Source organism: Lygodium microphyllum, chromosome 22, assembly GCF_053477565.2.
Source record: "Lygodium microphyllum isolate KBCC chromosome 22, Lygodium_microphyllum_v1.1.10, whole genome shotgun sequence".
NCBI lineage: Eukaryota > Viridiplantae > Streptophyta > Polypodiopsida > Schizaeales > Lygodiaceae > Lygodium > Lygodium microphyllum.
The window spans coordinates 7,898,314-7,925,521 of NC_141156.1; the positions used below are offsets into that span (position 1 = coordinate 7,898,314).

At 42.1% G+C, this 27,208-nt stretch overlaps 1 protein-coding gene across 3 annotated transcripts; it reads right to left on the reverse strand.

Moving 5' to 3' along the window:
• Positions 1-285: 285 nt before the first annotated feature.
• On the reverse strand, positions 286-25,883 carry LOC148016871 (calcium-dependent protein kinase 13-like). 3 transcript variants are annotated; one of them, XM_087663467.1, is made up of 9 exons: positions 25,176-25,883; positions 24,937-25,079; positions 24,571-24,694; positions 24,344-24,487; positions 24,055-24,207; positions 23,848-23,963; positions 22,664-22,921; positions 22,226-22,456; positions 286-1,161 (listed from the first exon to the last, which is right to left on the reverse strand). In XM_087663467.1, the coding sequence occupies exons 1-9, from the start codon at positions 25,429-25,431 to the stop codon at positions 1,003-1,005; spliced, it is 1,584 nt and encodes a 527-aa protein (XP_087519593.1). In that variant the 5' UTR covers positions 25,432-25,883; the 3' UTR covers positions 286-1,002. The 3 variants fall into 3 exon arrangements, with proteins under 3 accessions (XP_087519593.1, XP_087519591.1, XP_087519592.1); XM_087663465.1 differs by having other exon boundaries at positions 24,937-25,883; XM_087663466.1 differs by having other exon boundaries at positions 22,754-22,921; positions 24,937-25,882.
• Between the last annotated feature and the right edge of the window lie 1,325 nt (positions 25,884-27,208).

Here is a 27,208-nt window from a genome sequence, read left to right on the forward strand (position 1 = left end):
CGTGCACCTTCCGAGCATAACATCGATTATTTGCTCTGTATGCCACCATACTTTGTGTAGTTTTGAGGCGCTTGATAAGAGAACCCTAAGGTTACCAAATTACTTTCACACACACACGCATAACTATGATAACCTCTTCAAAAGATCAGAAGAGCTAATAGACCAAAAAGTATTCCAACGTTTGATGAAGCCTCAGACAAACACACACACACACACATATATATGTAACTATAATAAGCTCTTCAAAAGGTCAGAAGAGCTAGTAGACCAAAAAGTATTACAATGTTTGATAAAGCCTCATGTCTGTTTATCTAAACCAATAGAAAGAAACTCAACTAAAATGGAAGACATTGAAAGGAAACTATATTGAGAGCTCTGGCCTCCAGTCAGTGTGACCTTGTTTGTCCAGCCCCGAGTAAACATGAAAGAAACAGGAAAAGAATGACAATTCTGGCACAAAGCTGATATCAGATATTACTCCCGGCCTGAACATGGCTTAAGCTCACAAGTACATGTTTGATGCTTTCCAAATCAGCTGGCATTGATACACAGTGTCCCATCTCATTCACTTCTTGTGTGAAGTTGTGAGCTTGATTCAGCATGATGCGTACATGTGTTTCAAGCTTACACACTCTGTTACTTGCATCGAGCGTCTTTCGAAAAAGGGGGCAGGAGAAAGACAAGTAAAAAAACCTTCAATCCAAGTGGAACTTTCTTAATAACCTTCCAATGTGTGATTAAGCAGAGGTGAAAGCAAACCTCTTGAATGGGGCTTCCAAGCATGAATTGCAATGGCAATATGTCCAGAACACTAACTCACCAGTATGGAATGAACAAGGAGACGAGGGTTATTCACAACTCCCCGTAAAGCACCTTAGGTCTTGAGCTTGTGGTCCTATAGAGGTGGTTAAATAGTACAACCACTCGACTAAGGGGGAAGAAACAGCAAGTTGTTTAGTCCCCAGTGGATATTGGACATTAGCATTAACATCCTGAACAAGGTCACCTATTTTCATTGTTTCGCATCTGCAGGGAACCATCCTTCATCAATTTTATACTCAGACTGGCAAACCTCTCTCTAGAGTAGTGCCGAGAAGCTTTTCTCCAATCTGTGCCAGTTCTCATCATGTTCGCAAATTCATCAAAGGATATCTTCCCATCCTGGACATTCAATAAGATTTAAGCATCAGTCAGACATAAACAGACTAGAGTCTATCTGTGCAATCAATCAAATTTCAGCATTCAGTCATTCAAACTCCCAATAACCAGGCTTATTGGAACCCTCTGCTGTTACAACACCCTAAAGCAAGAGCATGTTCAATGAGATTTGAGCATCAATCAGACCAAAAAGACTGGAAGCTTGATGTCCAGCCAGCTTAGTGTAGTTTGTTTGCAGCACTCACATTTACAACTGGATAACTCAAAACGCCCCCAAACATCAATTTGCATTACAGGAAACTTAACGGCCAGCTTCTGTTTGCAACACAATCTTGCACTCATTTGAATGAAAAGAGCTTCCATTAGATTAGGTGGAGTCTAAGATTAGGGTGGACTCTACATCTTCGTATATTAAACAAATTGACTATATAGTTCCTAGTGAGGTACAAGAATGGAACTGTCCTGCTTCTCCAATTCCTGCACTGTAACCTTACACATGGTTTAACTTGAATCAATCAAAGGCTCCTTTGCAGACATTATAGTAGTTGTAAAAGACAGCAATTAAATCCGGGGTTGGATGTTGCGCACAGATTTTTCCAAATGATCTTTTCTAAGAGGACAAGTTCAAGGATGTAACTCGGCTGATGGTACACCAGTGGAGAGTTCAAGGCTATGCCTTAAGGAGATATGTCTCAAGGCTTGTGCAAGAAGAGATGTTAAGGGATAATGATGTTGACATTTCTGATATGCCAGACCTTTTAGCAATCGCATCAATCCATGTTCCTCCCCATGTCTATCTACTGGTTGCGAGCCTCCATCTGAGTCAAACAAGGACGTATGTTCAGAGCTCTATCATTGGTCATATACATCAGTCCTTTCCATCTATGCTCACTGGTGTTCATCTGTGACATGCACAATGGCAGCCTTGTATGCAGTCCCAATTTCTTCATCATGACGCAGGTTTTTTTTTTCAGGTACATTCACTCTCTTTATGTTCTAATTTTCTCTCTCAATGAGCAGTTACTTCCACATGCGCACTCACATGGTATCATCGGCAAGTGTTTTGCATTTATGAGAGATTGTTGTGTTATACACCTTTCACACCTGTTCATGCTCTTTTCCCTGTACAGGCTCCTACCCAACACCACTGGTGGTTCATGGCCAGCAACAGTCTCTACATGCCACATGGCATCTTCAGCAAGATTCAGGCTACCCATCTGCATTTAAAGCTTCTAGTCTTCTCCAGCCTGCGCTTCTTCTTCAATGCAACAATTGACCCATATTCCCTCTGAAAGCATACTCAGCATGTTTATGTGCTTCCAAACTGAGAAGATATGGGGAAGTCCTACTTGGAAGAACTCTCAAGCATGCAACTTAATGCAAAGCCGACTATGAAGCATAACAAATACACTTAAGCCTACAAGGTGTCAAGATAATCACAGCTTTCAAGGAAGGGCAAGAAGCCTACCTTCTGAGTCCTAGAGAGGACAAGGAAGTTCTTGAAGAACTCAAGGCACCAGAGAAAAAGTGAGTACTACTTAGTAGAAATCTTCTTAGTCCAAAAAAGGGCACCAAAACTGCTTAGAAACACACAACAGCTCCCTATCCTCTGCAAGTGCATCCTTCAGCAGCCCATATAACCTTGCTTTTGTTTACACAGATATTCATCATGACAGATCATCAAGATAAGCAGGATCATTGAGATAAGCAAGATCAAAAAGATTGTGAGGTAGAATATGATGAGCAACCACCTTCGCACCATCATTTCAATCCCCTTTCCTTCCAGAGATATCCATCCCTCGTCTCTCTCTCCTAGCATGCTCTATTCAGTGCATGTGTCGCACGGACCTGAAATTTTGAGAGCACCTTGTGTTTAGAGGTGGATTTTTGATAATGCATGGACGACTCTCTGTCACAAAGCAGTTGAGGCCTAGAGTCATCACTGAAAGTCATGCTCCTCCATATGTAGGATTCAAAGATATTGATGCCACAATCAAGGCAATGGAGCATTTCTTTTATTGGCCAGCTTTGAGGTATGATGTGGAGCAGTTTGTCAAGACACGCATCCTATGTCACAAGGTAAAGTATGATAGGCAAAAGATGTCAGCCTTGTTGCAACCCTTGCCTACTCTAGATAGGCCTTGGCAAAGCATTGCAATAATTTTTATTTTTATTTTGAGCTTCCTAGGATACCTACAAGGAATGATGGGTTATGGACTATTATTTGTAGATTTAGCAAACAGGAGTAGACCATCTCGTGAGCTACATATCGATGCCCTTTGATCCATGATTCGGGCTCCCTAGGCATTTAAACTATCATTACATGCAATTGTTGCCCCTAGTGTCCTAGCACTAAGTGACACTAGGGCTAGGGTTTATTTTAGGGTTTCCTATAACAATTAAGCCGTTAGGGTTTCATATTTTAATATTTAGAGACACTTCGTGCCTCATTTTGCACAAGTGTGGTATTATTCAGTGTAATCACCTAGAGTATGTTATATCCTCTCTCTTTCATTAATTCATTACTTGTCATTTATGATCGAGCATTGTTGTGCATCGATTAATTCTTTCATTCTCATTCATTTTCCATTAAATTAATTGCACATTTACTCCATGCCTGGGCCAACAGTGGTATTAGAGCAACTTTCTTTCATCACTCTTGCCATTCCTCACAATCATTTGCCACCAGCCATTGTTATTGAGCTTCTCCCGCTCGATCAACTGCCCCTTGAGCCATTGCCCTCGTGCCTGCTCTAATTCTATCATCGACGGCTACACGCCACCATGTCACCATTGTCACCACCACTTGGTCTTGTCTTCTATGTGAACGCAACTTATCACATAGTCCTCAAGATCCATTAATCCAAAGGCTTCCATCTTCAGCCTCAGAAGCGCCTCAACCAAGCTATTGATCAACTAGGCCTTCTTTCAAAGTCTACAACTCATGGGATGCCTTTATGTAGCCCTGGTCTCATTTCACGTAGTGTGCTGATGATCACTTTTAGCAAATAGGCAACCACTTGTTCAGTAGCAGCCTTGCTCGCCAAGTCTACTTGCATCATCTTCTTGTTGCACTACTCGTGCTACATGGCAGATCATGCTACACTTGCCAGTAGCACGCAATTTGCTGCCTCCGTCAACTAGTCGCCTTGCAACCTGAGTGCCGCCTATCTATCAAACTATGACCTACACATCGCCAATGCACCATCAAAGAATTGCCTGTGTTTGCCACACTCATCCAACTGCCACGTTGAAGTAGCCCGTCACCGTTGCGTCTCTATTGACCATCATCTACTGGAATGCTTCTTGAGCTTGCCATGTCAACACTCTCTGCTATGTTGAAGTGGCCCGTCACCGTTGCGTTTCTATTGATCATCATCTACCGACATGCTTCTTGAGCTTGCCACATCAACACTTTGTTTTTTGCCTTGTGTAGTAGACATATAGATTTTAATTCAGGCTTATTCAAAGAATTTCTGCAGTGTAGTCAACAAAAATTGGGGCTTTTCAACAAATTGACCAAATTTCACTCCAATTTTGCCACCAAAATTGGACTTTTCAAGATTTTGACATTCTTCATCAACAATTTCATCCCAAATTATTCAAAAAATTTGGGGCTTTTCTTAAATTCATCAAAAATTATCAATATTGAGGTCAATTCACCTTCTAGAGTGGAATTTGACAAACATTGGGTAAAATTTTTACCCAATTTTTTCAATTTCTCTTCATTTTTTAAGTAAAATTTGGGGCTTTTGCCTCAATTTATTTTCTTGGTCCTCAACATGCTCCAAAATTATATTGTTTGGCTGCTGGCCATCTTTTTCGTGACATTAAAGACAAATTTTATTATTACAGCACATTATTGGGTGAATTTTCAGTATATTCAGCTGTTGTCTACATTACTGGAGCATTTCCAGCCATTAATACCTGATTTCAGCATATTGCTAATCATTGCCATGATTGGGTAATATTTTATTTTTGAAAATAACTATTTTTGGATATTTTTCTCTCTCCTTAGAAAGAAAAAATTATTATTCTTTATATTATTCGACTTCATTGAGGGGGGCAGCATATCTTCTATCAGTGACTTATTATTATTCGGCCATCTATTTTCTCTCTTCACTTAGAAAAAATTAATTTTATTGTTGATCATCACTCATGGCCAGCAATAATAATGATTTGTTGGGCAAGTTGGGTGCCAACAACAAGCTTGACGGCACCAATTACCCAATGTGGGCTTACATGATGCAACATGTTCTTGTCATGAAGAATCTATGGCATCATGGCCAGCAATAATAATGATTTGTTGGGCAAGTTGCAACAACAAGCTTGACGGCACCAATTACCCAATGTGGGCTTACATGATGCAACATGTTCTTGTCGTGAAGAATCTATGGCATATTGCCAACAACACCTGAGCAAAGGCCAGCTTCTCCAACATTGGCACCACCTCCTACTTCCACATCACAAGGTGGCGCTCATGATGCTGAACAAACATCGTCTTCGACAACATCTCCCACTCAAAATCAAATTCAATGGGATGGCCATGACGCCCAAGCATATGCCCTAATCGCTTTATCCGTGAAGAGATCCATTATTCCACACATCCAATCATGCAAGACATCTAAGGAAACATGGGACAAGCTTGCATTATTATATCAAGTGTGCAATGAAGCGCACATAGCTTACCTATGTAAGCAACTAGAAGACGTTCGCATCATGGAAGGAGATAATATGGATGCCTATCTCACCGGCATCAAAGATTTTATTGAACAATTATTAAATATTGATGAAGAAGTTCCTGATAAGCAACTTATTTCTATCACTTTTAATGGTCTACCGAAATCATATCAAGGTTTTGCTACCACCTTGCAGTTGGTAACTATGGGCAACCAAGTTACCTATAGCTTCGACCAGCTTGTATCTCTTTTGCTACAGGAGGAGCAAAGCCGTCGTAACCGCAATGCTGCCATGGCAACTGAACAGGCCTTTTCCACCCATCATCATGGAAAACCCAAACCCAAGCTAAAAAAAAAGGTTGCTGGTTTCAAAAAACTGCAAAACTTTCATGCTGGTCATCCTTCTTCCTCCACCCCTTCTACATCGAAGATACACACTTCCATGCTGGTCCATCCTCCTTCAATCCTTCCAAGGGTCCAATCAACAAAGCTAAGAGGTGTAATTATTGTTGGAAAACAAGGCACAACATCACTAAATGTCATAAGCACATGCATCAAAGAAGGAGTCTGGTCTTGCTCTTACACATAAGATTGCGAACTATTCTCAATTTAAGGATTACACTTTTTTTATTCAATGACAATATAATCCCTCTATTCATGATACTTATTTTTCTATTACTGATGCAACTTCTACTTGGTATTTTGATAGTGGTGCATCTAAGCACATCACCTCTTATTGAACATTATTTTCATCTCTCTTTGATGTACCTAAGGGGGTATAGCTATGTGTGCTAACAATGCCTCTTAAGCAATTAAAGGCATTGGACATGTGTAGGTTGTCTCCATCTTAGCCACTCCTTTGACATTGCATGATGTTATCTATGTGTCTGACATCAAGAAGAATCTTGTTTCCATTCCAACAATTGCAGCTTTACAGTTTTGCATCATTTTTTATGGCTCCCAATGTGCAGTATATGATGATCAAGTTTCTTTTTCCATAGTCCCGACAAGCACCCTCACTAAAGGTCTTTATCATCTTGATACTTATGATCAGAAAATTGCTGAAAATCCTATTGACAATGCCTTAATAAGGAATCTTTTCATGATACACATTTATGACATCTGAGGCTTGGTCACATTAACTATCGAGCATTGATGAAGCTCCACTCAAAGGATATGGTCAAAGATCTTCCAAAAATTCACTTGCCATCAAACCAAATTTGTGAAGGTTGTTTACTTGGTAAGATGCATCGATTCTTCTTTCCTAAGGATTCTCATGTTCATTCACCATCTATTTTGCATCTCCTTCACAATGATATTTGTGGTCCTATGCGGACCGAATCCATTGGTGGATTTTTACATTTTGTCATCTTCATAGATAACAAATACCAATTTACTTGGATATATGGGCTGAAAGCTAAGTCTAAAGTCTTCTCTTTCTTCAAGAGTTTTATTGCTATGGTGGAAAACCAAAGCAACTTTCGCATTCCGACCCTTCCTACTAACATGGGGAGTGGATATCTTTCCAAACAATTTTCAAAGGAATTCATCATCAATGCACCGTTCCTTACTCCCCACCACAAAATGGAGTAGAGCAAAAGAATAGGTCACTCATGGAGATGGCAAGCTGCATACTGAAGAGTAAGAATTTACCTAATTCTTTTTTGTTTGATGCTATTCTTAGAAAAGGCATAAGCTTGATGATAAGGCTATTCGTTGCATATTTATTGGATATAGTCCTGAAAGTAAAGGGTGCCATCGTTATCAACCCTCTACAAGCAAGGTTATTATCAGCAAGGATGTTATCTTTGCTCAAAATGCTTCTCACCCCTTGCTGGACGGTCAAAAACAGCCTACTATTGATGCCTTAGACATCTTTGACAACCTACTACCGCTTTTCCATAATGGTTCCATGGTTGATCCTTCTTCTCAACCTTCATTTCCACCATCTACAGATACATTGCAGCAATCTATTCAGCCTGATTTACAGCCATAACAGCATCATGTTACCTTGACTAAAAAACAACCCCCTATTCTGGATCAATTGAAGCATACAATGGCTGAAATTCAACAATCTTAAAGAGTCCCTCGCCGATTGTTAGACGCTCTTCGAGACAGCAAACAAACTCTTCCTTTGGCTGCCCACACACGAGCCTCTCCTAGCAAGGATCAAGGTAATCTTCTTGCATGCGCATTGGTCGCTACAACATGCAATGAAGAACCTCTATATTATAAAGAGCCTCTATATTATAATGATTGTTAGGTGGAAGCAATGCAGGCAGAGATTGATTCCATCCATCAGAATGACACTTGGGAGCTATGTGACTTGCCTCACGGCAAGTGTGCCCAAATGGTTCTATTGACAGGTACAAAGTCCACCTTGTTACCAAGGGCTATGCCCAACAACAAGAAATTCAGTTTGAGGAGACTTTTGCCCCTACCTCTCGCATTACTACCATCACGAGTATTATTGGCCTTACTACCCACTTTCATTGAGAGGTGCATCAGTTGGACATCAAGATGGCATTTCTCCATGGATATCTCATTGACGAGGTATATGTTTCTCAACCTCCAGGATTTGCAATTAAAGGCTCTGAGCTCAAAGTCTGTCATCTCAAGAAGGCTTTGTATGGTTTAAAGCAAGCTCCATGGGCCTGGTATGCCCGCATACATTCTCATCTATTGCATCTTAGATTTCAAAATAGCCCTACCGAGGCTACTCTTTACATTCAGCATCAAGGATCTGATTTATTACTCTTGTGCTTTATGTTAATGACATGCTTGCCATTGGGACCAATGCTAGTAAAATCGCAGCATTTAAGGCTGATTTACAACAAACATTTGCCATCACAAATCTTGGTCTACTTCACTATTATTTGGGTATCCAATTTGCCACCACTGAGGGGGGCATCATTATGACACAATCCAAGTATATTGGACAGCTTCTTCAGTGTTTTCAGTTTGAGGATTGTAAGCTCATAGTAGCAACTGCTGCTTCTTAGGTACATCTCTTGTTTCTTGGTTCAACAAGAAACAAACTACAGTTGCTACTTCCAATTGTGAAACTGAGGACAGAGCAGCATTCACAACCACAGTGGAGTGTGTTTGGCTCCGCAAGTTACTTGCAAATCCTCATGTGCACCAAACCGCCCTGACACTTATCTACACTGACAGCCAAAGTGCTTTGGCCATTGCTTAATTGAAGACCACTAGCTAAATCTTTTCACGATGGCTCTTCCTCAACCAAAGTTCTAGGCTTTTCATTAAGTCTTGAACTTGATTCCATTTGTTCCATGATCTATCATACTCTGTATTGTCATAGATTGCTATATCCACTTGGATGAACTTGTGCAACCATGATCCATATTTTTTGTCATTCTCTAGGATTTTACTATTTTTTCCTAGAATAATCCGCCCGTTTCATGGAGGGGGGTTTGTAGGCTATCTTGTGGGTTACGTGTTGATACCCTTTGATCCATGATCCGGGCTCCCTAGGCATTTAAACTATCATTAAATGCAGTTGTTGCCCCTAGTGTCCTAGCAGTAAAAGACACTGGGGTTAGGGTTTATTTGAGGATTTCCTATGATGGTTAAGTTGTTAGGATTTCATATTTTATTATTTAAAGACACTTCGTGCCTCGTTTTGCCCAAGTGTGGCATTATTCACTGTGATCACCTGGAGCATTGAGCATTGTATCTCTCTCTCTCTCTCTCTCTCTCTCTCTCTCTCTCTCTCTCTCTCTCTCTCTCTCTCTCTCTCTCTCTCTCTCTCTCTCACATTAATTCATTACTTCTCATTCGTGATCAAGTATTGTTGTGCATCGATTAATTCTTTCATTCTCATTCATTTTCCATTAAATTAATTGCACAATTACTCCACACCTAGGCCAACAACAAGCCCATTTCAATCTAGTGAGGAAGAAAATAAAGGTTGATCATATGGCACGTTTGTTCTTGTAGCACTTCTTTAAGTATCATGGTATGCCAGAGTCAATTGTCTGTGATCAAAATCCTTAGAGACCAATTTATTTTGGAAGGAGTTGTTTGAGAATATAGGTACCATGTTGAAATTCTCATCATCCTTCCATCTATAGACAGATGGTCAATTTGTCGAAGCAAATTCCATAGTGTTGGATCGTTTGAGGTGCTAGTTTTTAGACCAGATGACAGAATGGAACTAGTATTTGCCATTGGTTGAGTTTGCATATGGCAATACAGTGCATAGTTTCACTGGCAAAGCTCCATTTGAGGTGGTTGAGGATGGTAAGAAAGTACCACCTATCTTGTAGACCAAGGATAAGGATGATTGTTATGTGGAAAACTTAGATGCATCCTATGCAAAGATAAAATATGCACTTCAGAGGTCACAAGAAAAGCAAAAGAGGACAGCTTATTATTGGAAACGCAATCCACACTTGCTAGAGAAAACTAGCTCACAATCGATGCAGTGGTGATGTGTTGAGACTAGGTTTGAATCCTAGGACAAATGGAGGAATATTTCCATAATTGGATAGACCAAAGGTCATCCATCACCTTAAGGTTTTGGGGGCTAGATGGCTAGCCTAATTATGGAAAACTTCTGATTAAGCATACACTGGCATGAACAATACTGGAATGGATGACCTCCTGAGAAGGGAAGGTACAAGGGCTCCACCCCAAATTCTAACTTAGTATCAGAGCTCAAGTTACTGAGCTTGGGTGGTACTAGGACCTCAACCAAGGTGTGTCTTAAGGTGGGGTGTTAGAAACGTAATCCACACTTGCTAGAGAAAACTAGATCACTATCGGTGCAATGGCAATGTGTTGAGATTAGGTTTGAATCCTAGGCCAAATAGAGAAAGATTTCCATAATTGAACAGACTAAAGGCCATCCATCACCTTAAGGTTTTGGGAGCTAGCTAGCTAGCCCAATTATAGGAAACTTCCAATCAAGCACGCACTGGCATGAACAATACTAGAATGGGTGACCTCTCGAGAAGGGGAGGAACATGGGCCCCCACCCAGTTTCTAACTCTTATCGCCATAGACATACTTTGCAGTTTGCAAAGGGTGATTATGTATTGCACATTTTGAAAAAATAAGGCTGAAAAATATAAAAGAAAGAGAGAGGTTGTATCCAAAGTTAAGCATGAGATAATATAGGCTCTTCCAAGTGTAGGAGAAGATCAGTGATGTGGCACATCAGCTGAAATTACCTTCACATTGGCAAATACACAATGTTTTTCATGTTAGTTTATTGAGGCATTTTCTTGGTGATGTGCTAGAGAATGTATCTACAAAAATTCAGCTCGAGGTTGAGGGGCTGGATGAGATTTTGGTACCCAAGCAGACTTTGGCATGTAAGGATAGAAATGTCAGAGGTAAGCTTTCCAAGAGATACTTGGAAAAGTTTCAAAACTATTCACCAATGGATGCAAAATGGATGGAAGAGAATGACTTAGCAGATCATCCTCAATTGCTACAGCTTTGCCTAGATGCCTTTTAGTTAGAGCCGACTTTGGTTTGGACTCAGTCAAACTCAAGAGAACAAGGGTCCAGAGCAGTGTCTGATACTCGAGTGAAAATAAGGGAGAGGTAGCACTTCCACTCTACTAGTTATGGACAGCTCTCATATGTAGTGGATCTTAGATAAACAGATGAGTATGAGTTTCACCTGAGCACTAAAACTATACTTTTGCGTCAGTTTATGATCAGTTTGGCATGAGTTTTTGCTTTAGTTTTAAGACAAAATTCTGATTAGTTTCAGCTCAGTTTGAGAACAGTTTATGGTCACCTTTGGGATCAGCTTTTGCATCAATTACTTATCAAATTTTGCAATCAGTTTGGGGTCACATGTGCAGCAGTTTGTGTTTAGTTCTCAAATCAGCAAGTGAACAGTTTATGATCAAATTATGCTCAATTTTTAGTAGTTTACAATTGGATCCATGGACAGCAACATGTTACTGAATGCCATTCACAGTTTCAGCCATGGTTTATGCTGAATTAATACTTTTCTATAGTTGATAGTCAAAACAATTGAGAAACACGAGTTATGAATGCATCCAATGGGTTTCTAGCAACAATTGTGGATTGTTTTTCAATTTTATGTTATGTATATACTGGCTGAAATTTTTCAACAGACTTAGAATATATGGCATGGTTAGACAACAATGGTCAATGTTGTGACTATGATGCCTTATGAAAATTCTAGTGCAATATGCTTTTGCTTTGGCACAATGCAATGCAATCGAGAACGATTGCAAGCATTTCAAAAGGGGAGGGGGGAGGGGTCTATTACGGGCAAGTGAAATTTTGAGATGTTTTAATCTTGCTAATAACATTTGATTAATTTACTAATCAAATGTGCAAGGTTGTTTAGCGCATGTGATGCACATGGTAGTTATTTCATGGTAATAGGCCAAGGACCCTAACAATATAATGGGTGTCAAAGATAAAAGTTGTAACAAGTTATGCCAATTGAGCTTTGGTGGTCAGTTGGTGTTAATTTTGACCCCAGGATAGTTATTTGGCCAATAAGTATCAATGGTTATGCTAGGGACTAGCATTAATTAATGCTAGTCTAAGGGTAACAAAGGTTGGGGGCCACTCCAAGTTGCAAATGGCCTAGCCAATTAAATTAAGGATGGGCACATTTAATTTTGGGCAAGCTTGCAAAACTTAAATTAATTTTGAAATTATTTAGTTCTGAAATTTAATTTAACCGCTAGATAATGCTAAAAATTGGGTTTAGAAGGCTACCACTTTGCAAAAATACCCATGTAAACTAAGAAAACGTTTTTGGGGCTTCGTTTCAACCATTCAAAGAGTTTCCAGTGTATGAAAGAAAGAGAGAAGATGCTACAAATCGGATTTCTCATCAGAATTCAGCCATTGCTACAAGCAATATCAGCCAAAGGCCATAGGAGATCAAGCGACAATAGGAGAAGGCCCATCAAGGATGAGCAACAACAACAACAAGCTAGGGATAGCATTTTGGTGCTTCCAAGCAGCAAACGAATACATCTCTTGCTGATTGGAGTAGGCAGCAAGCAAATTGGAGGGTTTTCGTGCATGAAATCTCTGAATTTTCTCTCTAGCATTCTCTCACCTTCTCCAACCCTTTCTCAAAAGATCTTAGCATATCTCAACCATTGAAGCATATCTTAGCCAAATTTGGTGGAGAGAAAAATCTCTTTTGCTATAAACCCTAAATTTTTGCATAAGTTAGGGTTTAGCAACCACCACGTGACCCATGCCATCAATAGAAGGCATCTTATACTAAAATCAGCACTTGAAAATTGTGGATTTATCAAGGATTTCAAATGCCAACCCATCCATTGTAAAATTTGGGGCAACATTTGGCCAATTGGGGCCCCCATTGGAGCAAGTCCTTGGTGAAATCAAGGGGCAATTTGCACAATTTGTATGATAATTGTTGGAACAACACAGGGCTTTTGGATCAGCCAAGGAGATTGCGAATCCAACTTGTAATCAATCCATTAGCAAATGAGGATAAAGAAATACCGAAAAGGGCTCTAGTTTTGGGGCCAACAGAGTGTCCACTATCCAAGATTTTGAAGGTAAAGTATGCATCAATTTATGTTTATTTATCGATTGCTGTGATTAAGTGCTTGATCAAGGAATTGCCACCCCTCCAAGGAAGGAAGGCTGGTTTCAGCATGTCCTACCCAATCTTCCTAATGCCCAGAAACTGAATCGGACCTATTGAGCAAGTGACATTAAAGACCTCAATCCACACAAATCATGTATTAAAGACCTAAAAGGAATAATTTCTGAAAAAAGACATTTATTTGGGATATTGGGACAAATGCCCAAAAATCACCTATATAAAAGACGTGGGCATCCATCCCTATCCCTCACCATTATCATCTTTTGCCATCAGCCATCAGCCATCAGCCATCTTACTCTCAGTCACACCCTCTCTAGGAGTTGCCACTTGCCAAGAGCTGCGCCCTGCTGTTGGATGTGCAACCCAGCCTGTTTGCTCCACCAAAAGCTGCCACCATCTCTTGAGGCTTCATCCTGCACTGGAGGACCATTGACTGTCCTGCCATGTCATCATCTGCCATCAGCCACAGCCATGTTACTCTCTCTAGCTGGCCACACCCTCTCTAGGAGTTGCCGCCTGCTAAGAGCTGCACCCTGCTGTTGGATGTGCAACCCAGCCTGTTTGCTCCACCAAAAGCTGTCACTATCTCTTGAGGCTTCATCCTGCATTGGAGGACCATTGACTGCTATTTCAGCCTCCCACCCTGCTGTCCTGCCATGTCATCATCTGCTATCAGCCACAGCCATCTTACACTCTCTAGCTGGCCACACCCTCTCTAGGAGATGTCGCCTGCCAAGAGATGCTTCCCTACTGCTGTTGCCATCTGTTGGGGCTGTCATCCTGCACTGGAGGATCATTGACTGCTATTTCAGCCTCTCGCCCTGCTGTCATGCTATGTCAATCTGCTTAGGACTGCAGCAGCCTGCATTTTTCACACCTGCGGCCCACGTTTTGCTGCTGCCAGGGATGGACAGCTGACAGCATCATCTTTACCATCATCTACTGCTTGGTGGGATGCATTTCAGTTGGGATAGCCTGTGTTTTGCTGCCCAGAGTCTACATTGATGTCTTACTGCCCAGACTTGGACCTCTTCTTGGCATCTCTGACACCATTCTCAGCTCATCTATGCCCAATCCTTGAGACACAGAGGTTCAAGGCCCCTTGTATCACTCCTCATGTCTATACACTCTTCGAATTGTGTTTATCACCAGCTGTACATTTGCATCTCTCTTTGTTTGCCCTACAATTTTTGTATTTGATATCAGAGCTGAGAGCTCTTGAATGACACAAAGCCTTAATCTAGAAACCTTGCATTCAAGAGCATGCAAAAATACTCTCAGAGATGTCTCAACCAACCTTATCAAATAAATCCCCCTCAGAGCCTACTCTTTCAGCACCAATTTCCCCTCATTACAAGCTCTCAAGGAGTGGTACCCCGACTCTCCTTCTAGAGCTATGAGGGAACACTTCAAAGAGAAGGACTACTATTCCATCTGTCATGAAGAATATCACAATAGCTTGAGATGAAGAGAATAGACAGTCAAAAGAAGCCAGTCCCAATAATCCTCTACCTTGAATTCCACCTCATAATGCTCCTTGTCGCCTTCAGCATACCATCCTCAATCGACAACCCAAAGGGCGATGCACAACAATCAAAGCTAAATGTTGGCGAGAATCTAGACCTTCTAACTGAAAGAAGACACCGATATGGACACAATGGCCTAACCAGTGGCTCCACCTCCAACAAAATTAGTGCAAGATATGTATGCTTTACATTCTACTAGTCCTTGTTGTTACTCCAATTGATGTGCAAGCTACGGCCATAAGTCCCCATAGAGACCAAAACATACCCGTAGAAACCAAAACCCATACCAATATGTGAATATGAGAAGAGGTAGTTTGGAGGTGGAAGGACAGATAATCCTTCGCAACCACTTTTTTTTCTCACAATTGTGCTTTAGGTGCATCACCTTGTCACAATCAATTCCCACCCATTCCTTCATTCATTCACTCTTTCCTAATAACACCACATCAGGAGACTCTATTCCTTTAGGCACACATCACACAGGTCATCTACCCATCCCACAGTCTGGCTGGTGGAGGTGCAACAATGATGGGAGTTCAACTCCTAAGCCAAACAATCCAGAGCTCATAGGGAAGGCAATCCATCCCACACATATAAGACCCTAAAAGTCACTCAAGCAGCCACCCCACAGGTCCTATTCCTATCCCACAATCGCATTGTTGTAGGTGCAATAGTGGTGGGAGCTCCACTCCTAAACCAAGCATCTCAAGAGCTCACAAGGGCTATCCATCCCATGTATATCAAGCCCCAAGCACACATCCCACAAGTCCTATTCCAAATTCCTATTCCAGAATCAGGTTGGTAAAGGTGCAAGAATGGTGGGAGTTTCACTCCTAAAGCAAGCACCTCAGGAGTTCACAAGGAAAGCTATCCATCCCACACATATCAAGCCCCAAAAGTTACTCAGGTGGCCACATAGCTTGCGCAAATGCAAATGCCTAGTAGATCACCTTCCTTTCATCAAGCAATTCCACCTAGATCACCTTCCTTTCATCAAGCAATTCCACCTTACATTGGTTATACACATACAGTACCCATGATGAGCACCTTAGTGTTGTTGAGCAAGCCAAATTAAAAGCCTTACTTAATGCTAAATTATCATGCAATTTGGCCTCCTTTAACTCCACAAAAACAACCCCAAAAAGCAATATTTATTAAAAAGATAATTTTTGGTTTGGATCCACTCATTTCAGTCACTTTTGGTCTTACTGTCCTTTGTCCCTATTTTGGGCCCCATCCTTTTTGGCCCAGGTGCCACCCAAGAGTATTTTTAGGATTTCTTTAGGGTTATGCCTCCTAAGAGCATTTTAGGGTTTCTTGCCTATTTATAAGCACACACTCATTTGGATCATTAGCACCCTCATTGCATCAAAACACTGTAGCATGTGGAGGGGCTGATCATCGTGTTGAGCTTTCACATAGTACTCAACCGAGTTCTCTCTTCATTGCCTTCATCGTTTCTTCTTGCTAGAGTGTTCCTCTTTTGCTGCCATCTCTCACATGGTATCATCACCTAACATTCTCTTGAGCTGCTACCCCTGGGCCCTTCATCACCAACTACTTCTACCCCTCCCCACAGCTGCGTTTCTTTTGCAGCTACTGTTTCTCACCCCTTCTACCCTTTGCCTTGCTGTCCACTCAGTTTGAAAACAGTTTTTGCTCTTCTTCCTCCTTCCATTTCAAAAACACTGTTGCTCCTGAGGTGCTGGTCTCCCTTTGGCGACTGAAGAAGCTGTGTTCCCCTGCTCTTCCAACTGCTGGTCATTGTGCAAAGGCTGCCACTGCCCTGCCACATTTTTCATCCACTGACGTGGTGGTGGCTGTGTTTACTGCTGGAGGCGACTTTGGGAGCTGCATTTTCCAGCTGAAGGTGGTGCTTCAACTGCCCTTCGAGGACTACTGGTGGCTGCATTTAGTGCTAGAGGCGACTTTGGGAGCTGCATTTTCCAGCTGAAGGTGGTGCTTTGCCTGCCCTTGGAGGACTGCTTCTGGCTGCATTTCCAGTCTGAAGTACCGCTAGTTGCTGCATCTCATCTCTATCAAGGCTGCATAAGGCTTCTTGCCAAGCCACTACTCTTGAGCTTTTCCACACCGATTTGTGTGGCCCCATGCGTGCTCCATCATTGAGCAAGGCTATTTACCTTATGTTGATTGTTGATGACTGCTCTAGATTTGCATGAGCCTTTTTTTAAAGGCCAAGTCGGAGGCTTTTGAGCACTTTTGTGACTGGAGGATCATGGTAGAGAGGCATTCGACTCACAGAATTGGAACTGTGAGAGCAGATCACTGGAGATGACCTGCATCATGCTTGAGCATTGTGGATTGTCTACTCCTTGGGGCAATGTTGCGTCCATTATTGTTTACATACATAACCATTCACTGACCATAGCCGTTTCTCGCATGACTCCCTATGATACTTTTCATGGGCAAAAGCCCTTCATCTTCATTTTCCTATTTGCCATGCACTTAGGTAGAAGAGGGAGAAGTTGGACTCTATGTCCAAGCTTAACATCTTCATTGTCTACAGCAGCCAAACTGCCCAAGACTATCGCCTTTATGATCTTATCTATAATAAGCTCACACACGATTGCGATGTTAATCTTCCTTGAGGATGACGTCCATCTATTAGGTGATCCTTCTACTTCTAGTTCTACTAGTACAAAGGTATACTCTCTCACTATCCAAGAGCCACCCCTTCAACCTCAGCTTCTACCCGTGCTTCCTACTCGGCAAAGGGCCCCTGCCCTACTCCAACCTATACCCCAAGTTCCCCCCAAGCTTCCCCTCAAGTTAGCCAACAAGGAACCACCCAAGTTTTACCTCGCTCTCCATCAAGGTCTAAGCCTTAGTTGCCAATTAAAGATTTGTTGGTGCAAATAAGGATGTTAAGGACAGTGAATCAAAGATATAGAATTTAGGAGCCTATGACCAGCCACAAACTTCACAATAGTCAAACATCAATGGTTTTGAGCTCTCATGCTGAAGTCTAGGGTCTATTTGTTTCCAAACACCAATCAGCAGAGGGACCCCCCCCCCCCCCTCCCCCCCAAGTTTCACCTCCCTCTCCATAGAGATCTAAGACTTAGTTGCCCCAGTTAAAGATTTGTCAATGCCAATGAAGGATGTGTTAGCAGAGTATTTGTCAGCTCATGTGTGAGTCTGAGCTTGATCTGGGCTGGGCATTTTTATTAGGTATTTTAGGTATTTTTCTGGTGTGGCATTTTATGCCATTGGGGCATTTTATGCACCAGTCGGCCAGCATTAAATGTTGTCCGACCAGCATTATTGCTCCCCACTTTTTCAGCCTATTTATACTTAGTGGCTCCTCCTCAGTCGGTCACTTCATCTTCACCATCTGCAGACTCTGTGGAGAGAGGAGCCAGTGCCAGTGCCCACGCAGCCAGTGACTCACTGTTGTATGCGACTGTCTCGTGTTCAGATATATGGATTCCATTTCCCGTGCATACATTTGAGTTCTCATCTGTATCGTGTTCTTTTCTTTTCTCTTTTTGTCTTGTGTTTCAGCAGATTATTTCAGCACATGTTTATGCTTCCACCGCTGCTCCACTTCTGACGTGGTATCAGTTTTCAGGATTTGTGTTTCTACTGTGTTTTCTTGCTGATTTCAGGACTGTTTTGTACCCCTGCTGATCAAACGATTGCTGTTGCAGCCAGGCAACCTGTTTTGCGGCTGTTTTCAGCCTGCGTTTTTTGCAGTTTTGCCATCGCCTGCTGCCTCCGCACCCTCTGCTGCCTGCGTTTTTCATCTGCAACTGCTGGCGACAATTTTCTACCTGTTTTTCTCCAGTTTACAGCCTGCATTTTGCTGATTCAGCATCTCTCGTGGCTGGGTGGCTGTTCCTTCAGGCCGTTTTCTCTGTTTTTGGCAGTTTTTGACTGATTTTTTGACTTTCTGCAGCAGATTTTGTCTTCTATTGATCAGAATTTGGGTTATATTGCATGTGAACTTTCATTTTCTGCAGTCTGTGCTTGTGTTTTGGCTGTGTTTCCTCTCTAAATTCCATCTCTTCTCTACTTCTCTTCTTATCCTCTCCATATGGCTCCTCCGTGCACTTCCACTAATGATAAGTTACATGGACCTAATTATCTCACATGAAGTGCTGTCATGAAAGCTTGGTTTGTGCAGAAGCGGTTATGGTACATGGTCTGTGGAGCTATTGCTCGACCTCTCCGTCCTTTTCCTCTTGCATCCTTGGGATTACAGGAGCGGCTTCCAGCACATTATGAAGGTGAGGCTTATGTAGCTTCAGAGAGGGGTGATGGGAAGAAGAAGTCGAAGGCCCAGTGTTACCACTGTGGCAAGAAGGGACATTTGCGGAAGGATTGCAAGAAGTTAGTGGCTTCCAGGAAGCAGGAGCAGAAGACGAAGCGGGATGTTGACTCTACCGATGAGTCCTCTCCTTCATCAGACTCCGACTCCGATCCTCCGACCAAGGTGAAGTCCAAGGCGCGGAAGGGATCCTCTTCTTCGGATCGCGGGAAGGGCTTGGTGGCCCCTTCCTCGACTGCTTTCTAGTGGTGGTGATGAGGTCATCTCTCACGACTCTCTTGTGCCAGAGAGGGAGTGTGAGCGGGTGTTCAGATGGGGCAGCCGCGCCTCATCTATACTTTTATACAGGTGCACAGGTTCCAGAGAGGGACGTCCCTGACGCATCGACTTCAGTCTGGCGGAATCAAATCCTAGAGCTGGGATTGACATCCAGGTTCATGCTGAGCTGGTTATCTGACAGAGAGCGGGAGGCTTTCGTCTGGAGCTCACATGAGGGGACACTTTGGCGGTCTAGCCAAAGGCGGAGAATCCATGGTCACATATGTTCAGCGGCATGTTTGACAGGATGGTCTTGTATGCTACTGCGAGACATTGGTGATGGACACAGTGACATGCTATGATCTTCTCTATTTTCAGGTGTTTGGTACGATCGACATCAACATCAGGTTCTCTCCGAGGCACCTTGGTGGTGGCTTGATCACCCACTACTTGGGTATCCATGGTTCTACTTGGTGGTTCTCTGTTGTATAGTTTATGATCCCTTTTCATTGTACTATTGTCTTGTATCAGATCCCTCATGATCTGAGAGAGGGTGTTAGCAGAGTATTTGTCAGCTCATGTGTGAGTCTGAGCTTGATCTGGGCTGGGCATTTTTATTAGGTATTTTAGGTATTTTTCTGGTGTGGCATTTTATGCCATTGGGGCATTTTATGCACCAGTTGGCCAGCATTAAATGTTGTCCGACCAGCATTATTGCTCCCCACTTTTTCAGCCTATTTATACTTAGTGGCTCCTCCTCAGTCGGTCACTTCATCTTCACCATCTGCAGACTCTGTGGAGAGAGGAGCCAGTCCCAGTGCCCACGCAGCCAGTGACTCACTGTTGTATGCGACTGTCTCGTGTTCAGATATATGGATTCCATTTCCGTGCATACATCTGAGTTCTCATCTGTATCGTGTTCTTTTCTTTTCTCTTTTTGTCTTGTGTTTCAGCAGATTATTTCAGCACATGTTTATGCTTCCACCGCTGCTCCACTTCTGACAGGATGTTGAGGAGAGTGAGTTAGATATATAGAATTTAGGTACCTAGGAGGAGCCACAAATTTCACGACATTCAAACTTTCAAGTCCGCAAATGGCTTCAAACCCCCACGCACGAGTCTAGGGTCTATTTGTTTCCAAAGACCAATTAGGATGACCCTTGCAAATCACAGAGGATCCATCGTTTGCAATGACAATAGTAGCATGTTTGTCCACTTAGTGTAAACTAGGCCTTGATAAACAAGATTATGAAGATACAACCCAAATATGAGAAAAAAGGAGCACCAATAGGGTTTTGTGTCTTGGTGCTAGCCTTAAGCTAGGTTGGTTTTCTGACCACAATAATCTTTAAGGATCTTCAAACCATCTTAAAGACAAGGCAACTACAAAATCCATCTCCAAACCACAATCAACCACCCAAACAAACTTATCATAAATCACTAGACAAATAAGCATCACGCTAACATGCAACCATAACTTCTTCAAACCTTTCTTTTACCACATGGCACCACTTGTATCAAAAAAATACCTACAATATCCACTATAGATTTTGATACCAAGTAAGCACCAAAGTATCTCAACATCAAGCATGCACCCAAGAGAAGTAGTATAAGGAACTATCCAAAGAGCATGATCATTAACAGTAGCAATAACTACCACATTGACAAACAAACATTATTTTTCCCATCATGTTGGTCCTTGTCTTTTGTCCCTTGCCATGTCATCATAGAACCTTCTAGAAGATATTCCATGTCATCACCTGCATCATCAATGAGGTCATCATGAAACATTCTAGAATATCTTTAGTTGCCCTCCAACACATATGAAAGGAGAAGCTCATCATAGAGCTTCTCAATCTTGCCAATTCCAGTCTTGGGAGCTCAAGGAGCCGAGACCTCCAAGTAAGTAACTTTGAGTTCTAGTTCTAGTTTTTGTCTAGTCATGGTATCTAGTCTTGTCTTGTCTTCCATTATGCTCCTGTTGTCTTCTCACCTTGTAATCTCATAGTACAAGATCTTGTCTAGTACTGTCTTGTGTCTTGTACATATCCCCATTGAGGGAGATCTTGTAATTCTGATATCTTATATCAATACCTATGGTCCCAGATTGTTGGATCCTTCATATCCTATAGAGTCCTGTTGTCTATACCTACAATCCTGGGTTATGGGATTTTCCGTAGCTTGTTATCATTGTACCTTGTGCCCCTACATGAGATTATCTTGTAATCAAAATTCTTGTAACAAATCTTGCATCTAGTCTAGTCTCTCAAGCACAGTCTAGTGCTCCCATTACAATTTCCTCCTCTTCGTTCTCTCTTTTTACCTTTCTCTCTCCTTCTCTAGGCTTTCTCCCCCCTCTTCTCTCTTCTCTCTCCTCGCTTCTCTCTCTCCTGTCATCTTCTTTTCAACAACAAGACAATAATTTATGCTGATAAGAGACTCACACACAAGACTTTTTATCTCAATAATCATGACTAGAAATCCATTTGCACATACAAGCAGTTGCTTGTCAAAATAGTAGCAACTTCATGATACTGTTCACCCATTCTAGGGTTTGACAGCATTTGATACTTTGACAACCCAAAAGGGACAAAAAGCTTTGGAACAGATGCAACTGGCAGCAATGAAGTTTCATACACACAAACACAAGGAGATCAGACAGTCACTGTGTATTTGCAAGATTTATGAGAAATTAACAATTCACCTTATCTGTGTCCACTTCTTGAATTATGTCATTGACCATCTCCAGATCATCGGTTCCTAATTCACCTCCTAAAGTCTGTTTGAGATCATCCAAATCTATGAACCCATCACCATTTATGTCAAAATAAGAAAAAGCTTTTCGCAAGTGCTCATCATTGTCCATTCTCTGTAGATGGACAGTAACAGCAACAAATTCACCATAATCAAGGGTTCCATTTCCATTAACATCTGCCTGCAAAATGACAACAATGGCATGTTAATGCACCAGAATGCTGAAACAGAACTTTAGGCACATAGACCACCAGAAACTATTTAAAACACCGGATGAAGGGCAGTGATATCTTTATTATTTGGTTCTTTTATAGCTGAATTGAGTATTGCTCCAAATGGGTGACACAAACACATTTATCAAAGAAAGATAGTAAATCAAACAACATACTGTTTTGCAGAGTAAATTTGTCTTATTATCTTTACTCCAGACGAAGAAAATAATAAATATGGTTGACCAGATTTGTGTGCAAAACAATACCGCTTCCATAAGCTGTTGAATTTCAGACTCTGCAAGTTGAGAGCCAATTTGATGGAGGCCTGCTTTTAATTGCTCAAAATTGAGAGATCCAGTCTTATCAGTATCCATCATATTGAAAATCTTTTTGATGCCCTCTACTTCTTCACCAGTTAGACACTCAGCAATGACCTGTTACAAGCAAGCAGACTGTCCATATGACTGATATTTCAGAATCTACTGAATAAAATATGCGGAACAAAACCTACTGAATGGAATATGATTCAGAGTAACCGCACAAAAAAATGGACAAGTGTAGGTGCTACAGGAAAAAGTATTGCTGCAAGAACCAATAGCCTTTAACTATAGTAAGCCCTTAGGAGAAGCCAAAATCCTCAACAGACCCTGAGCCTTTCACTTATGCTTGTAATGGCATAAAAGCCCTGGTGAAATCGGTCCAATTTCAACTGGAATCTGAGATTTAAAAGCCCCTAAATCTTGAATCCTACAGAGAGTACTCAAATCAGTTGTATAAAAGTTTTCTTCCGTAGAGCTTTTGACAGAATGCTCAAGACTGAAGGACTCAACCTTGCTCCTGCAACTCCTTCACATAATTCCCTGAACTAAATCCGTAGTATGTAGACATGATATAAAGTAGAGAATCTAGAGAAATCTCTTTGAGCCCTGCTCATCATACTCTCACTATCACCATAATGAACTGCCCTGAATGTAGAGTTTCTTCACTATGAACTCAAAACATTTTTCAAATTGACTTAGCTTGCAACCTTCCAAATGTTGTTAGAAGATCAGAAGGTAAAAAACCCCTTTTGACATGGACCCTGCCTAGTAAGAGACATGTTTCAGTCACCACAAAAGATCAGTGCGTCAAGCACCTCTATCATGCAAGATAATTGTTATCTCACTTGAATATCATAGCTAGCCTGTCTAAGGCACTTTAGCCCAAGTAATATAGAAGCTCAGGAAAGTCACAAGAAACACTGTGTTTTTGTTTTCTGCAATGCATCGAATCAGTGCTTGAAAGAGGAACAACAGTCAGCATCCTTTAAGGATGTAGTTAGTCAGCCAGTTTGACGTGCATTGGTTTTGCAAAACAATACCCGCAGTGCTTTCTTCTTTAGCTTGTTCATCGCTGAAAATTGCTTCAACCTTGAACGAACTGCATCACCCAGGGGAACATCGGGGGCTTTTCTGCTGTTCTGGAGCCATGGATGATCTATCATATGATCCATTGACAGCAGCAATCAGAAGCAGCAAACAGTCATGAGTTCACAAAGACTGTATGTAATAAGAAACATTAAGCTTACCAAGAACTTGCTGAGCAGTCAATCGAACTTTTGGATCTGGCTCCAGCATTTGCCTGACTAATGCTTTTGCATTCTCTGAAACCTTTGGCCAGGGATCCCTCTTAAAATCCACATTACCGCGTAAGATAGCTTGGGCAACTAGTTGTTCTGTCTCTGCAGAAAAATTGAATCACAACAGCCATATTCCAGAATCAGAAAACAGACAAATGTGCCTCCTTCACCTAGTGAATGTTTCTTGTTTGCAAAACCTACAAAACCCCACCGTGTAAGGCATTGGGCAACAAATTACCTGCCCAGAAAGGTGGTACCCCACATAGAAGAATATAGAGGATAACACCTGCACTCCATACGTCCACTTCTGGACCGTAGTTTCGTTTCAGCACCTCAGGAGCCATGTAGTATGGACTCCCTACAATTTCAGTAAATTTTTCTCCTGCAAACACAAGAGGGATCATCATATCCTAAAGTCAAAAACCAGTATTGCTTTTGCACTCTCACAAACTATGGCACCCTTACCAGGTTTGAAAAAGACAGAAAGCCCAAAATCTATAGCTTTTAGAGGTGAATTCTCCTTCTTGTTTGCAAACAAAAAATTTTCCGGTTTGAGGTCCCTGTGCATCACACCATGCTTGTGGCAGAGCTGCACAATAAAGGGCATAAAATTTTCAGAGTGCTACAACTCATAAGCAAACAACTGGTCCGTCACAGGTTATCAATGCAAGCATCTACTTCAGATCTACACGGGTCTTTGGTTAATCCCACACATGATACAGACTTCAATCTACTGTGCACAAAAGACATGAGCAATGATGTAGCTCTGACATGTTAGCCTGAGGAGCTTCCAGGACTAATCATTAAGTGAAATGCAAGGGAGATATTAACCTGAACAACTTCCACGATGGTCCTGGTGACTGTGGCCGCAGCACGCTCACTATAATGTCCTCGAGCTACAATTCGATCAAAAAGCTCTCCTCCCTCACACAGCTCCATCACCAGATGTACTGCATTGTCATCTTCATACACACCTTCCAAGGTAACAATGTTCGGATGCTTAGGAAGATGCCGCATGATGTCAACCTCACGGCGCACATCCTCCACATCCACAGGAGTACGGAGTTTACCTTTGGATATGGACTTGCACGCTAACACATCTTCTGTTTCCCTTTCTGTGCAGAGATACGTGATGCCAAATTCACCCCTGCCGAGCTCTTTTCCTAGATGGTACTTCTCTGTAATGCTCTGTTCACCACGAGAAGAGAGCTTAGTATGTACAATGACACGGGGAACGCCCGCAGAGTCATCGTCGTCGCCAGTCCTGGGAATCGGAGGGGCCTCTTTTCTGAGTTTGATCCCTTCTGATCCGCAGCAATTTCCCATGGTTCAATGTTGGCAAGCATTAACGACCTCCGGACGAGCAGGAAACGTCTGTTGGTGAAGGCTGCGACAGGGCGACAGCTACTGGCGGGGGTGTGGGGGGAGAGGTTGGAGGCCGGGGCGTCATAATGGTGCGTGTGCGGTGGTTTTCTGGCAGGGATGATCAAATGCAGCACGGGGTGAGGTCCGGCGGGGCAATGTAGGCCCTAAGGGAGGAGGGGAGGGGGAGATCTAAGGGCAAGGAGGAGCTACGGTGGGAGAAAGCTCCTCCGGCGCAGGGATTAACATGGCGATTGGGAAATTGTGTGGCTCGCGGGCTGGGTCAAAGATCTAAGCAAGAAATGTGAAGAAGTGCAGGCACAAGCATAGACGCAGCAGACACGGACTCACAGACAGAGAGAGAGAGAGAGAGCGATGCTTGCTCTCTCTCGATGTTTGTCTCCGGGAGTGTGAGACGGGGGGAAATTAAAAAAAGGGAAAATGATATTCTACCAGAAAAAAAAAGGGCAAATTTTTTCACTCGATAAGTATCTGTTTTTGTGCTTGTGGCCCCCGGTGTGAATAGGGCCGTTTACGCCGCAACCATCTTCTCACGTGCACCGGCTCCACCGCCACGTGGCGTACGTCCGATAAAGCTGACGCACTTTTTCTTTATTTATTTATTTTTTGGTTTCCAATATGCCGTTGCAGTTTACTAGACAAACAAAAGGATAGATACCCACCCGCCCTAATCCTTATCGGTTTTTCAAATGCTATTATTTCATTAATCCCCAAGTAAGTTTTTCTCAAATTCTTCAAAAGGCTTATTCGATATTCACGGGAAGAGAAAAAAATAACCCGAGGTTTCACATCTATAATAATCATTTTAATCTCGATAAATTTGTTAGACAAGTTCCTTAAGGTACTTAGGGCCCTACCTCAGTAGGGTATGCAAGAGGAAGCACCCACCCCGTAGGGAAAAATTAGCTTGCCCCTCCTAATTTTGGCGTCGCACCAAGGTGTGTAACAAGCAGGGCCCACTTTTAAAGAACAAATTTAAAATGGTTTTACCTGCTTCTTCCCATTTGCAAAGGGTGCAACAATCAGGTGCAGAGGCAAAAGTCTAAGAAGAAGCCCTTACTACACCACTAGCAATGATTCTCCCATGGGTCAGGTGGCGGTGATTGCCAACAAAACCAATTATCCCCATGAGCATTGCTTTCAACTGCAATATTTCATTAGTTTTAGCAGGGGCCCCCCACTAACCCTGTCAACTTTTGTGCCATGCCCAAGGGGGAGTGGAGAAGTGGGCTCCCACTCCCCCATGTGTGCCTAGGCCCTTAGATGTACATTTCTTCTCACCAGTTAACATAATCAAGCCATGAACCATTTGAGACCTTGTCATTATGATGGCCAAAGATATTGATCTACATCATTATACATTATTTGTGACAAGGATTTCCTGAAGGAGTGGATCAATGGCAAAGGGAAGCAACTCTGCTCTTCAAAAAGAAGAGATGATCTTCAAGAACCTAACAAGAGATGGATTTTTGAAGACAATGGAGAGTTGGAAGTGAACCTAGAGCACATTTAGCACTGGAAGCAACCCCATCTTTCAAAATTAATGTTTTGTTGTGGATAGTTTTGGCAAGGAGGTCAAATATTTTTGGTACAAGATCATGGAGTTTTTGAAGCAAAGAAGATTGCATGACTATGTAAACTAGAATCAAGTTCGTTTAAGGTGTGGAGGGAATATGAATGTGAAGTTAAAAAGAGCATGGGACTTGGCAAGGGATTTGAG

What these genes read in the sequence shown, in the direction of transcription:
- LOC148016871 (XM_087663465.1), bottom strand. Translation starts at nt 25,431, where the DNA reads ATGGGAAATTGCTGCGGATCAGAAGGGATCAAACTCAGAAAAGAGGCC. An exon ending in GGTACCACCTTTCTGGGCAG is followed by an intron (nt 24,208 to 24,343) that starts GTAATTTGTTGC and finishes ATTTTTCTGCAG; the next exon opens with AGACAGAACAACTAGTTGCC. An exon ending in CAAATTTACTCTGCAAAACA is followed by an intron (nt 22,457 to 22,663) that starts GTATGTTGTTTG and finishes GTCATTTTGCAG; the next exon opens with GCAGATGTTAATGGAAATGG.